The sequence below is a fragment of the Brachycentrus maculatus genome, unplaced genomic scaffold (genome assembly GCF_059751285.1).
Source record: "Brachycentrus maculatus isolate JH-2025_06_01 unplaced genomic scaffold, ASM5975128v1 h1tg000757l, whole genome shotgun sequence".
Lineage (NCBI taxonomy): Eukaryota > Metazoa > Arthropoda > Insecta > Trichoptera > Brachycentridae > Brachycentrus > Brachycentrus maculatus.
Window position 1 is genome coordinate 236,165 of NW_028281487.1, and position 15,909 is coordinate 252,073.

General features: G+C 30.7%; 1 protein-coding gene across 2 annotated transcripts in view; it reads left to right on the plus strand.

Moving 5' to 3' along the window:
- LOC148300279 (putative inorganic phosphate cotransporter) overlaps window positions 1-15,909 on the plus strand; it is a 43,449-nt gene that overhangs the window by 17,546 nt on the left and 9,994 nt on the right. For both annotated transcript variants that reach the window (XM_088275017.1, XM_088275018.1), the window contains exons 2-5: window positions 10,506-10,642; window positions 12,372-12,551; window positions 13,601-13,739; window positions 15,065-15,285. In XM_088275017.1, the coding sequence (XP_088131143.1) occupies window positions 10,506-10,642; window positions 12,372-12,551; window positions 13,601-13,739; window positions 15,065-15,285 (677 nt within the window). The remainder of the gene's footprint in view (window positions 1-10,505; window positions 10,643-12,371; window positions 12,552-13,600; window positions 13,740-15,064; window positions 15,286-15,909) is intronic.

Below are 15,909 nucleotides of genomic sequence, written 5' to 3' on the forward strand. Positions count from 1 at the left end.
AGCATGCTCGGCTACCGTTCTGGAGGTCCTAGGTTCGATTCCCAGGGGGGGGATCAAATAAATATAGGTGATTTTTTTACTCAAATATTTATTCAATAGCTTACACTGGACTGGTACCTTAACCGGAAGGCTGATCACCTTCCCTTCATGTGTTAACGATCAAGATAACAACGCGCTTATATGATGCAGTGCCCTATGCATCATAGGGGTGCGAATAAGGGTTTGAATAAATTTTATTTATTTGTTTAATATTTACATACTTATTTACATTCATTTCTAAATTATAAAACAAATTTATCATGTTATTTTGTTGCGAAAACCCACCAAGTCACCTTATGTGTCTTGTCGTTGGGTTTTTTTACAACATTTTGAGTGTGTCTAAATGCTTGTTCATAAACCTAGATTATCTCTGGGTTATTTTTCATATTATTTTTTACATCTCAACAAAGATGAAGAAGAATATGGAAAAATAACTTAGACCCCATATTCCATATTCTTTTCATCTATATTAAGATGTCAATAAGGAGGTACTTTCCCATAGTTTAAAAAAAACTATTTTAACATGATTTGCACTCAAAAACCAAATAAAAAATACTGCTCTACAATTTTCACAGTATAAAGTGTTGATCATTAACCCATTTATTTTTTTGCCTTTGGTCCATATTTTAGTTTCCGGAATAATTATTATAAATGTATTAAATAATTTATAATTATAATAATATTGAATAATTTACATTGTGCCATTTTTTTAATACTATAATGAAATTAAAATAAGACCCTTACCGCACCCCAATGGTGCATAGGGCACTGCTTAATATAAACGCAGTGTTATCTCCATCGTTTACACATGAAGGAAAGGTGATCAGCCCTCCACTTCAGGTACCAGTCCAGTGTAATATTGAATAAACATTAGAGTGAAAAAATCATTTATATTTATTAAACCCCCCTGGGAATCGAACCCGGGACCTCCAGAACGGTAGCCGAGCATGCTGACCATTACACTACGGAGGCGGACAAAAAATATTACCTTAAGGGTATTACAAAGACTTTGATCATAATACGATGATGATTATGATACATAAAAAATTAAAATATTCTAAATAAAAAATGGTTTAACTTCATGAAAATTACCGTCAAAATAACTTATAGTGATTCCTATCTACATCCGATAGTGTATACGCCTTTATTAGAATCGGTCCAGTGTTATCTGACCTATATTTGTATGTAAGAGTGAGTGTATAAGGGCACTGCATATAATGAATGCAGCGTAATCTGATTCGAATGTAATGGTGCATACGTCACCGCATTGAAGCGACGAGATTTTAACTCGGTCACTAATTATTTACAAAGTTCATACCAATTTGATATTATAGGGTATCTGAATACATATAAACATAAAATAGTTAATATCAGTCTTCGCATTAATTGAACAGCCCTCGTATTTAATAAATATATCACTTACTCCATTCAACAACGTCATTTATTTAAAAAAAAACTTGATTTTTTAGGAGATCGTTTTTAAAGTTAAAAAATATAATAAAATGTATTAAAAATAAATATCAAGCCACTAATTAAATTTTTTACTATGCAACAGATCTTTTAAGGTAAAACCTGGTTGTTTTTTCTCCAGTTGAAAAATATTGAGTTTATTTAAAGAAAATAATTAAACAAAACCTTTTCTTCAAAATGCAAAAACAATACTTTCTGCTCTGTAGCGGGTAAATATTATGTTAAAAATATGCCGCTTTTGCTGGGATAAAGTACATTTTTTGAGCATTCCAAAAACATGTTTAACTGAAAATTGACGATTTTTGATAAATGACGTTGTTGAAAGGAGTGAGCGATATGTTAGTAAAAAGCTGGCATTTTATGTTTATGACACATGTGCCGATGTTAAAGCGCGATTACCATTTTTTCGCATGTTTTTCTCTTAAGGCATTATTTTTTTAATAAAAGAAAATTACTATTCATTTTTACTACTTTTAATGTTGTGACACACCTATCACAAGCCACCTTTGATAAATGAAGAATAATCCATTTGGATTTACATATGAATGGCTGATTCACTTCAAAACATTTACAACGACCATTGAATTTTTTGATAGTTGACAGTCAATATTTATCAAAGTAAGGCTTGCTGTCAAATTCCTTTATCCTCAATCCATCGCAGGTGGTTTTCTTACGAAAACCTTGAATTCGATGCTTATGTATGGAAATTAATTCTACACAATATTACCTCTCACCAGTCAACATCGTTTTGATTAGAAAAATGCTTTCATAGTATTCATGATACATATCTTCTCTTCTCAGTATATAACACTTTCCATTCATTGTCATGGCACATCTTTCTCCAGGAATTCCTTTTTTGTCCAAGGGGTCAGATGGAACGAATAACCTCTTACAATGATTAAGGAAACACTTGTTTTTATACCACTTGAGTATAAAAAAACAAAAAAACAAGTGTTTTCTTAATCATTGTAACATGTCTTACCCCAAAGTTAATGCCAAAACATTAAATACAATAGAATTACCTCTTCATGTAAAAAAATCTGTTAAAAAAATGATGTTCCATAATGGGCACAATGGTAAACGTTACACAAGTGCATAAAGTGGTCGCTTAAGCCAAACAATACCAGGTTGTAAGCCCTGGAATGCATACATATTAAAAAGAACGATAGATTTTTCATATCAAGTTGAAACACCTGTAATATAAAAATATGTATTTATATATTTTGAATGTCATATATCGTTAGATAATATAAAAAATAGCAGTGGATAATAAATATAAGTGAATTTACACCCTAATATTTATTTAATATTACCCTGAACTGGTCTCTGAAGCGAAGGAGTGATAATCTTACCTTCATGTATGTAACGATCAAGATAACACTGCGTTAATACGATATAGTGCCCTATGCACCAATGGGTGCGGATAAATGTTAGAAGAAGAAAAATAGCATTCAGATATCATTTTAGATTTGATAAAATACAAATACAACGAAATTAAGTTCAAACTCAAAACAGAATCCCAATAGATTGAGTTAACATATTTTTATTTATGAATGATAGCAGAAGGAAAATTGGAGATCACCATCCATAGCATAGATCAATAGATCGCCACCAAAATGTCGCTTTTAATACCCAGATATGGTAGTTCTATAATATCCGGTTGTAATAGAAATGGTTATCAATCATCGAGGCTCATTCAAAACGATATAATGATTGATTTTTGGTTTTATTGATACTTAAGCTCTGTGGTGATGTTGCTTCCAGTTTTTCAATTGTAGTTTTTACGGTGTACTGAAGGCTACGTTGATAAAGGCCACGATTCACAAATACGTGTACGAACCATTAAAGAGGAGTAGCGACAACCTGGATTTCTATCAAGTTTATTATTTATTGTTTCGGCATTCACTTTGTAGTAAGAAGACATGATTAAATTATAAATAAAATACTTGATTTTTACTACTTGAGTATTACATTGTTACGACTAGTTTTGGAGGCTACAAATGCTTTTGTCAACGGGTTTAAATATATAAAATTTAATAGAATGTTTATTTTAAACCCGCAGATGGAAGTATCTGTAGCATCCATAACTAGTCGTTATAATTTTAAACAAAAATGATTAAAAAAAAACAAGTATTTTATATATAATTTACTCTCTTGTATAATATGTATATCATGGCGTTTTATATAAAATATGATATATTTTTATTTCATACATACTACAATAAATAAATATTTATTTATCAAATCTTTGAATATTCTTTGAAAATTAAAAAAAAAACCCGGATCAAATGAAATGGAGACAAAATACTTTTGTAGCGTTTCTAGATATTGCCAATTGCGGAGCGAATAACGGATAGCGAGAGAATTACTAAGAAAGTATATTTGGCGAATGTAAACGGAAGAACAAGCCGAAAAAGATTTGACACGAACAGATAAATCAGAACCTTTAAAACTGGTGTAGTTAAAAAGTTTACGTGATCGTAGGGCGTATGTATGGATGTGAAGGAATCTTAAAGTGTATGTCAGGACAGGAGAGTGTGGAGTTCCATCCTCTCTGCCTAGCCCTCCAGAGAAACGGCGTGATGATAGTAACAGCAGTAGGGGTTTCTAAATGTTCAGTTTATATATAAAGAGCACTGGAAATGTTCATTTACTCGTATTTATTTCAGTTTAATTGAAATCTAATAAAAAATCTCTGGTCGAAATATGGCTGTCGAATACTTTCTAAGAATCTCGTAAAAGAAAGTAATTTTAATGTACTCATTGTCATTTTACACTTGAGCACGTGACAGATTGGATCGATAACAATGTTTATTGTCTAAAAAAAGTAGTGATACAGCTTACCAACTATACTGAGTGATGTTAATGGATGCCACTCTAAACTATTGTATTGTATATTGTATATATTGTATTGTTTATAATGCAATCATGAAAATTTACCTAGGGATTTTTTAAATTTACCTAGGGAAAATTTACCTACATATATTATACATTTATGACATCTCAACATGGATGAAGAAGAATATGAGAGTCTGAGTATTTACAGGGTTAATGACTACGTCATAGGATGATCACTTTATACACAAATAATATTCACAAATTCTACTCATGATTTAAAACCACACTATTCAAATTTTATATTTTTAACTCCTAGATATATTGATCAATCTCGTGACACAGTAGGTATATATGAGTTCACAAAATCTATCTATGTTGGATTATGGAAAGCTTTTACTAAACAGAGACTCTTTTATTTGTATGCAAGATCTGAACCCTGGGCTATATTCATATATTGACAAGCCCTTGAAAACAAGTTTTATTTTTTTATGTAGCTCATAATTTTACCAGTTATTTTATTTACAATAATTTGAGTGTTTCTAAATACTTCACAAATCTGGATTATCCCCACTTCCATATTCTTCTTCGTCTATTTTGTGTCTTGTTGTGGTCCCGTGGTTAGTGTCGCGGACTCTTGAGTTTGCTTAATTTCCTGTCTGTCACAATTTGATACCTATTTCTTATAATGAGCGGCTTAGGCTCACAGAGATTGTATGAAATTGACGTATTTTTGTAAATAGTAAAAACACAAATATTTCTATTTTTTAATGTGAAAATAACTCCTATGTGGAAGTAATCCAGATCTGTTGCATTCCACATCATTTTCAAACACCGTATACACATATTTCATATGGTGTTTGAAAATAATGCGGAATGCATCGAAACAGGTGTCACAATACATTTTATAAAACAGTGGTATTTACCGAGTAGGTAAAGCTTAAATTAGAAATGGATAGATATTACTTCAAAGTAACCGCCTAATCCATAAATGGAAATAGATTTACACAGTTTTACAAATGTAAAAAAAATCTACTAAAAAAAAAACAAGGTATAATAACCTTAAACCAACTCAAGACCACCTACAACATTATCATCTGTATAACGTAACAATCGACATTTATCTTAATAATAATAATTGACGATTCAATTTTGTTATTGACCTCAAATCCTATGATTTTAAGTTTTTTAAATCAAATTATGAGGTAATTTTCTGTATTTAAGTAGTTAAAAATTTCATTGAAATAATTTTGTTTACTCGGTAAACTCAGCTTTAAAAAATAACGTAAATCATTGCATATGGGACAAATTATATTTTGATTTCTATTATTTGAATAAAATTATTTCTATTATTTGAATAAATTGAAGAGAACTTCTATAAGTGTGTTATCAGGTTTTCACTTTTTTTAAATGCCTTAGCCATCATATGTCATTTGAAGTACTAGATCACAAATTAACGTTGGCAAATTATTTTAAAGCCGTCCCGTGGCCATACATTTTATGTCTATTGTATCGTAAAAATATCGTTTTGACATTCTTATAACACAAGACTTCAAATTCAAGTACCGGATATTGTCCAAAAATGAGGTTTGGATTGTCCATTGTCAATGTCTCAATTATTCTCTTAAGTATTTTTCTGAAGCTCACACTTTTTATACATACAAGTTCTCTTAATATTAGTAAGCTGGTAAGGATTAAATTTATACATACGTAATTATATCTTAATGTATGAATTTTATTGACAGTGCGACCTGAATACAGAAGTTATAAGGAAAGAAATTAGATATATAGGTTAGAACCGCAGTTCTTCAACTATTTAAGGGTGAAAAATACTTAAATCTAAAGAAAGGATCATGTTCGAGATACCAAAATACCTTTACAATATTGAACAATTCCAACGAAACTTGAAATATTTGGGAACCAAATACTTCAATACCCTTCCTACAGATATAAAAAATGAAGACATTAAATTGGTAAAAAATAAATTAAATGAATTATATCGGTACATGTTGAAGAAAATGAAAGAATTAAAAATTAATAAGTGTAAGTCCCTCTCCAAGCACAAGAGCCTTAGTCTCTTTATTGGAGAAAACAGCATAGTTTATTTTAAGATTGTGAAGTAGAAATCTCTAGAAAATAAATTAAATTATATAATGTTTTCACTTTCATGGAATATCTTATGGAAACGTTGCATGAATAATCTACATGGCGACTTTTATTCAAAGCTTTTGTAATTCGAATTCTCCATTACTTTAATGCAGCACCTAATGTACCCTTAGATCAAGATTTGAGAAAGAAAAACCAAACTAAAATCACTTTTCGGGTACATTTAATATATATTTATACAGTTGCACTATAGTCCAAATCTTTTATAAAGGGTCACAAACTATCACATATTTTATCAAACACTCAAAGTGATAACACAAATAAATAATTCCGTGCCCTAATTACTCATTATTATCAGCAGAATTATATTTTTATCTCGTAATAACTTTTTTCTTAATCATATAAACACACACACACACACACACACACACACATATATATATATATATATATATATATATATATATATATATATATATATATATATATATATATATATATATATATATATATATATATATATAATGTATATTTGATCATATATCTTTTTTTCCTTCTATCACATACAACGTAACTTTAGTCACGCATTCAAATCATGTTATCTTTCTGTATCATCCATGAATTTTTTGGTCTTCCTCTAGATGTTTTTCGAGAAAGATCCATGGCGATTACCTGGTTTACCATATGTTTAGGTTGTCTACGTCCTATGTGCCCACACCATCTCAATTGCATATCCTCTACTTTACTATTGATATCATTTACATCCGACATTCCACGAATTCCACTTTATTTAATCTCTATGGGATACTCTAGCTGGCCATCTAAGCATTCGCATTGTTATCAATATTTTCATACCTACAAAACACACTTCCTTGATAAACGAAATCATCTACCTTTTCCCTAAATTTCCCGATTTACTACTATTTAACATCCAGACCCACATTCATCCCTTTCAAAAACCATGACTTTGGATTCTTCAACTTTCATCGTCAAATCACTTCCCTTGCACACATTATACAGCTTTGATACCAGCTCCTACAGGTCTTTTCTACTATCGGCAAGGAAAGTGAATGCTGGGAACAGGATGATTGGTGCACTGAGATTAGTTTTAGAATAAACAAAACCTTAAAAAATACGAATATTGTAATAATTATAAAAACAATATTGTAAAAATACGAATATTGTACGAAATAACAATAATCAAGATTTTAAAAATATTTATTGGTAAATTCATCACTATTAAGATACCTACTAATATAAATGATTGTCGCATTAAAACCTTTTCGAACTGAAAGTAACCGAATAATTAAGTTTCACAATTTGCGATATTCCAAGAATTGCACAAGGAAAAATTCTGACATAAAGCATCTAGTGATTACTAATTATTAGACAAGGATCAATTCTATTGTTATTTTTTAAGGATTAGTAAACCATATGTGTATGTGAATTAGGTCGCACGGTATGTTATGTGGATATTTTCGATCGAACGGAGATAACTGCGTGCGATGTGCAGCGACTACAGTAAACCCCCCCATAACGTCGAAATAGGTACATAGAGGGTTAATGTTTTAAAATTTATAAAATTAAACAACTTTGTTTTTACCACGTTTTTATTGGTACACTTTATCCAACCGGTTTCGACGATAACCTTGTCATCATCAGGGTTTATGTACTAAATTCTAAAACATTGAAATACTCATAATTAATAACCCTTCCCTTACCAAAACCTTCCACGGTTGGATAAAGTGTACCAATAAAAAAAGTGGTTAAAACAATGTTGTTTAATTTTATAAAGTTTATAAAATGTGCCACAAAGTATTTTGGAAAAACATTCAAGAAATAATTTAAATTTTATTTTTAAGTTTTAAAATATTAACCCCCTATAACGTTCCATCCGATAACGCGGTCCTTATCTCAACGTTAAAGAGGGTTTACTGTACATGCAATATCTAAATAGTTTATTGAATGTAATATATTATTTGTGAATTCGGAATTTACTTTGTGAAAAGACATTATTGTTTTAAAAAAATTAAGTACTTGCATAATACCACTTATTAAATTTTATTTCATTACACTCAAATACTTTCGAAAACTACAGTTGTTTTCATTGATTCTGTCGATGAAAGCAACTTTAGTTTCTGAAACTAGTCGTGTGTAATGAAATAAAATTCAATAAGTGGTATTATAAATGTGTTTTTTTCATTTTTTTTATTAATGTCACACAATTTGAACTTATTTGGAATTTCCAGTTTTTTAAATGTATTGTTAACTCTATTGTATTGTAATATAACAATCTCCTTATCAATAATCGTTCACTTTGTGTAATGCCACTTAAAAACTGTACTTCACGACTACTCATTTCGGAATAACCCATACTATGTATGATCAAGAATCAGGTCATAGTCAACTGTAGAAAATAACCTGATTAGGGAAGGGTAATTCCGAAATTGGTAATCGTAAAGCAGAGTTTTTAAGTAATATTACACAAAATGAACTATAAATGATAATAAGAGTGTTTTATTAGAAAGTTCATTGTTCATAACTTTGTTGAAAACGGATCATTCATCTAGATTTTTAACAAATCAGTGAAAGCCAAACTGGCAGTATACAACGGAGTCTTAGTACCAACTCTAATGTATGGTAGTGACACATGGAGTTAGCAAAAGAGGAATAAAAGTCAAGTCAAAGCCAGTCGAAATTCGATCTCTCAGACGAATGTGTGACAAAACGACGCATGATGCTTGTTCAAATGGTGAAATAAAGAGAGAATACCTACATATATGGCTGAGATAAGAATTATCGATAAAATTAAGAAAGCTATGTTAAGATGGTTTGGGCATATGGAATAAATGAGTAATGAGAGAACAGTAAAAAGATATGAATACATGTTGGAAGCTGGAGCAGAGGAAGGCCGAAGAAAACTAGGCATGGTCAAGAATTCAAAATACTTAAAAGTGGTTAAGTCAGAAGTCTGAATAATCGGCGGGTATATATGAGGAGATGCGTCAATATGGAAGCGGTGAAAATTGTTTGCAAAGAAAGAATGATATGGCGTTCTATCCTCTTTGCCTACCCTGGCACAATAGTTAGTAAGTTGTATGTAGTAGACCAAGGATATACATACTGGCACAGCTCTTGAAAACAAGTAATGTGTCACATTTATGTATCCATAGATTATCTAACATACATATCTACCTATTCAAGAAGATGATGACGTCCGTTTATCTAATATACATATCTGTCAAGTTGATATAAATATTCCCAAGTGTTTTCTTAATACTTGAGATTAAATCATAAGAAATAGTCTTTACTATTTATTTAGTAACATACTTGATCGACTTGACTTAACTTGACTTGACTTTGTGTCATTAGAAATAAGGTTGACACCGCATCATTCTGAAACAGTGCCCTGTACACCACTTGGGTGTGGACTGGGGTCAAAGAAAGAAAATAATACTTCTATTTACTTTGCTCAACTATACCAAATATAGAAGACATTTATAATTTTAAAAAAAGATAAAATATGAAACAGAACTAACACAGGGTAAAATATAAAATATGAAAAAATAAATGGGTGTAGTAAATGGGCATTTACAAAAAACATAAAGTTTAAGGCATGTTTAAAGAAAAAAATGAGAAATTTATTTCAATTATCCTTCCATCCAGTATTTTTTCAGTTCATTAATTTGGATCCCTGATAGGATACGATAGATATATATCGCTCACTCCTTTCAACAACGTCAAATATGAAAAAACTTAATTTTTCAGGGGGTCGTTTTTAAAGTTTAAAAATACAGAAAAATGTATTAAAAATAAACATCAAGCCACTTATTGAAAACTTTTAACTGTGCAACAAATTTTTTAACATAAAATTTGAAGGTTTTTTTCTCCATTTGAAAAATATTTAGTACATTTAAATAAAATAATTAAACAATACCTTCTCTTCACATAGCATACTGTATCCTTACCAGTTAGGAAGTAAAAGTGTGTGCAGCTTAACTTAACTATTTTACGCAAATTTTACTTAATTTTAACCAAATTGTATTTTCTTCCAGACAAGATCTTTGGTATCCGACATCTCCAAATTTTCCTCCTCTTCCTCGGTCTGGTCGTGGCGTATGGCATCAGAGTTAGCATGAGTGTTGGTATCGTGGCCATGACGGATGCCACAGCATCTTCAGCCGATGTCACAGTAAGTTATCTATTGTACATCGATAAGTACAAAATAAAATAGTTACATTTAAAATCACTCGTAAATGGAGTGGGGGCTTAATAAATAATAAGTACAACATATTTGCCAAAGCAAGCCAGTATTGGTAATATTTTGGACTGTGATCAACAAAAAAATTATTCAGTTTTGTGAAACATAAATTGGATTCCTAAAAGACGAAAAATTGAAAAACTGATTAAAGGCGTATATGTTCGGGAAATTCATAAAAGTGGAAATATCTTGAAAACTAAGGCACTTTTACTGAGGTCATTTTTTTTTTAGTGAGTCATAAGCTGGTTTAATACCGTTTAAAAGGAATACGTTGGATTATGGGATACTAGTTTATATATATATATATATATATATATATATATATAACATATATAATTTTATATAAGTTAATTTATTGCTATTACTGTTTTTTCTACTGTATCTTTCTTCTCTTATATGCTTGATTTAATGTTATTACCATGTATTTTGTTTGTAAGATCTGAAATCACTGTAGGCTAGTGGAGGCTTAATAAAAAATAATATTAAAAAAGTACAACATATTTAATCGGTGAAATAATCAATCATCTCATATGTAATATGGAATACCCCAAATCAAAATTATTGGTTTTTCTAAATACTTTGTGATTTAAATTTGATGTTTTGATTAGTTTTTAGATGAAATCAGATGATTGATATGATCAATATATTGATCAGATTTTAGGTGTTTAAAATCAATCTGATTAACAATAATTAGAAATATAGTTTAAGAAATATTTTATTGATATATTTACGATAAAGCTTATCTCGACTTAGCATTCCTTCGCATGCTAAGTCGAGATATCGCATTTCGACTGCGTTCAGTCTACTTTCATACTTCTTTTGCCAACCCCATGCTTCACTTATACATTAGGGTTATGTATTAGGGATATACATTAGGGTTGGAACCGGGACTCTATTGTGAACTGCCAGTTAAGCTTTCGGGGAAAGGTTTTTAGGACGATCTATAAGATTTTTGTTTTGTACTGACATTTCTTGGTGGAACTGCATTTTATCGAATAAAATATTAACTATGTAGTATTATCCACATTAATTTTATTTGACCAGCGACCGGATTCATCGTAACCGATATAATCAGTCTGATGATGTCGGTTACGACGAAACCCGGTCGCTAGTCAAATAAAAAAAATTGAAAATAACTACATGGTTTTTATTTTATTCTACAATCTATTATAATTTAAACGTATGCATTTTTAATTTAAGTTTTACTAAGTAATATACCACTATTTATTAAAATCTATTCTGACGCGTTTGTCAATGCATTCCGAATCATTTTCAAACACCGAAACCGCAAAAAAAAGATGCGAAATGCATCGAAACACGTGTCACAGTAGATTCTAATAAAAAGAAAAAATATTATTTATTAAAAATTAAACACTTGAATATACCACAGAATGAGTTTTCGAAAACTTACAGATGTTTGATGTTGATGAAAACATCTGTTAGTTTTCGAAACTAGTCTATATATAAATAAAACTCATTAAGTGGTTTATTTAAGTCTTTAATTAAAAAAAAATCAACATGTCATTTCACAAAGTTAATGACGAATCAATAAATAATATGCTATTTGTTAGGTAAAACTTAAATAAAAAATGGATAGATTTTACCACAAAGTGACTGCCGAATCAATTCATTTGAACATATATAACCTTTTTTATTAAAGGTTTTCGATTGGGAAAAGAAAACTCAGGATTTGATTCTCAGCTCGTTTTTCTGGGGTTACATCGTATCACAAATCCCAGCCGGCATCATTGCTGAACGATTCGGGGGAAAGTATCCCCTCATACTGTCGCTGACTGCAAACGGGATCATATGTCTTCTCATCCCTATAGTCGCTGAAGCTGTAAGTATTTATTAATTTATTCGATAATTGATATCGCGCCGTTTTCGTGAGAAATCACCTCAAATGCGCTTTCCAATTTCACATTAATTAAGTTATTTTAACATAAGAAAAAAAAGTTTTCAACAAAAATGTTCATAAACATAGTACTTAAAATAATGATAAAATAAGCCTACCATATTTGAAAAAAAATTGTATAATGTTAAAGGGTTTGAAAATGTATGAAGAATGTATGAAGTATGAAAAGTATGCATCAAGAATGAAAAGAGTCTGAAAGAATATAAAAATTAATATTTTTTTTTTACTGGAAGATGTCAAAAATAATTTGTATTAAATGTACCTAAAGAATTTTTTTTTTAAAATGTGCGTGCGTGCGTGTGTGTGCATTTATAGATTTAGCGCTTAATTTTTAGAACTTGGTGTTTGATTGAAATATTTCATTTATATATTAAATATTAAAATAAAATACTGATTTTTAAAGTCTAGTAAATTGTATTTTATTTTTAAAAACACAAAAAGATTAAATTTGTTACAAAAGTTTCGCCTTGTTAGGGCATTTTCTTAGTGAATAATTTTTTAAATTTTAATATTTTAAGCAAGCACACATTTTCATTTTTACATTTTATTTGAAATTTTAGCATCTGGGTATTTACAGAGTTTACGACCTCTCGTAGGCTGGTTAATTGATCACTTAACACACGTGCTACTTTCACCCTTCTACCCATGATTAACAATCACACTACTCAAATTTTTGGAACTCCTAGATATATCATTGATCTCATGACGCATTACATATGAGTTCACAACAGCCATCCATGTTGGATTGAGAAAGCTTTTATTAAGTAGAGATACTTTTATTAAGATGTATGCAAGATCCGAACCCTGGATTATGTTAAATGCTGGGAATCTTTTTAAAACATGAATTTAAAAAAATTATGCAGCTTATAATTCGACCAGTTATTTTTATTCAAAACATTTTGAGTGTATCCAACTTTCACCTTTCTACGATATACACATAATTAATATCGATTTACAACTTTGTTTATTTTAAGGGAGGATGGGGGGCGTTATGCGCCTGCCGTGTGTTACAAGGTCTCTTCCAGGGATTTTTCTATCCTTCTTGCCACGCTTTGTTAGGGAAATGGGCTCCCATCTCCGAGCGAGGAAGACTTAGCACATACGTCTACGCAGGTAAATTCAGAATTTCAAAATATACTTCCTGCATTTTCTATTTAACCCTTTGTTTTCTTAAATCTGAGACATCGGCTTTCGCTACTCTAGTTAGAAATAAATAATCCATGTGATCTGACGTCAGACTTCACAAGTATCAAATACATTTTGGGCAGCATGTTAGGGATTCCAGAGTTTAAAAAAAGTTATAAATCGATTTTAAGAATTAAAGGACACTTATATCTTACAATAAGTTGTAATTTTAAATACAATGAAATTACAAAAATACTTAAATAGAAATGAGAAAAACAAAGCACATTCAACCAATTTTGTTTCAAAGAAAAGCAAGTTGTTTAAAGCTGTGATATTATTCTAAGATTCATTTTTATGTGTCAAGGTTTATAAAATATTGATCCAAATTTAATGCATATATTGCAAAACTATTTTTTTTTCAAATATACGTTAGTAAATTACACGCACCCTACAATCGGATGTTGTCAGTTAGGTCAGGAGTCGTCATCAAGAGGATTCATAGAGTTACACGCATTTACTTATTCGTCGATATGTTATGACGTTGCATATATTTAGTTAAATAATATCCTAGATATATTTTCGTCACGAAATAATGGCACATTGATAAATTGTGTCACCTACTTTCAAAATCCGCCAGATCCATGTAAGTCGATTTTACAAAAATGCAAAATTCTCCGAGTAACATTTATGTTTCAAAGATTTGTCTATCAGTAGATAAAATATTATGTAATAGAGAATTTCCCCATTTTTTGGATATTTTTTTGGGTATTTAAAAAAAAACACAAGACACAAACCGATAACGACGTCATCTTAATTTTTGACCTATCCCCGCTCTCTGATTGGCCGATATGGGTCAGAAGGCAAGTTTCGTGAATAAAGCTGAATTTGAAATACGTCGCTGTTTTTAAGTATTTTTTAGCAGGGTTTTCGAGTATTTAAATATTTTAAACAATAAAACTCACTATTGGCATTCCGATGGAGCATTTATTTTAAAATCTTATAAAATTGGATCTGGGGGATTTTGAAATTAGGCGACACAATTATCGAACACATTTTTATTTTGAGTTATTTTTGTTTAAATCTCGGTATTTCTATCATAGTCACCCATAGAAATTCCTGGTAACCTATGGCATGCACAGAGTTTTTAATAAGGGTAGGCAAAAGAGAGGTGTATTAAGGTAAGGTAGACACAATTAGTAAGGTAGAGTAGGGACTGCTTTTCTGCCGGTATGGAATGAACGCCCTTGTTGTTAAGCAAAGGGCAAAGAGTCAGCAATGACGCAGTTTGAACACTTCTTGCTTTTTGTCTTCAGGAGCTCAATTTGGGACAGTGCTTTTCTTACCTCTCGTGGGTCAACTATGCGGAAGCGACTGGGGATGGCCTTCAACCTTTTACACAATGGGCGTCTGTGCGATTATATGGGCCGCTGCTTATTTCGTCATCGGTGCCAACAGTCCAAGAGAATCTGGGTTGATTTCGGTTGAAGAGAAGGACTATATAGAAGGATCCCTGGGACAAGCTGGAGACAAAATTGTGAGGATAATAATATTTTTCTTAAATGTATTTTGGAGATACTTTATGGTATTTATTGTAACTGCAGACAGTTGGTAGAATTCCATATTGAATTGTTGGTAGAATTCCATATTGAATTATAGGTGTTGGGTGAATATATCCAAAATAAAACAAGGTTTGTTGGATTGAATTCTACATTTATTTATGTATATGTTAATACGTGACGCATTTCGTCTTCTTATGACATTATCAAACACTGACTTAAGACGAAACGCGTCACGTATTAACATATACATAGTTAAATGTAGAATTCAATCAAACAAACCTTGTTTTATTTTGAATATATTACTCAACGATACTTTATGGCACATTTTATCAAATATTAACTAGAACTTTATTGTTAATCACTTTTATTTTTGGTACTTTACTCCGCCCCCGTAGTATAATGGTCAGCACGCTCGGCTACTGTTCTGGATGTCCCGGGTTTGATTCATGATGAAATATAAGTGATTTTTCACTCTAATATTTATTCAATACTACCCTGGACTGGTGCCTGAAGAGGAGGGCTGATCCTTCATATGTCAACGATCAAGATAACACTGCTTTTTTATGATGTAGTGACCTATGCACCATTGGGTGTGGATA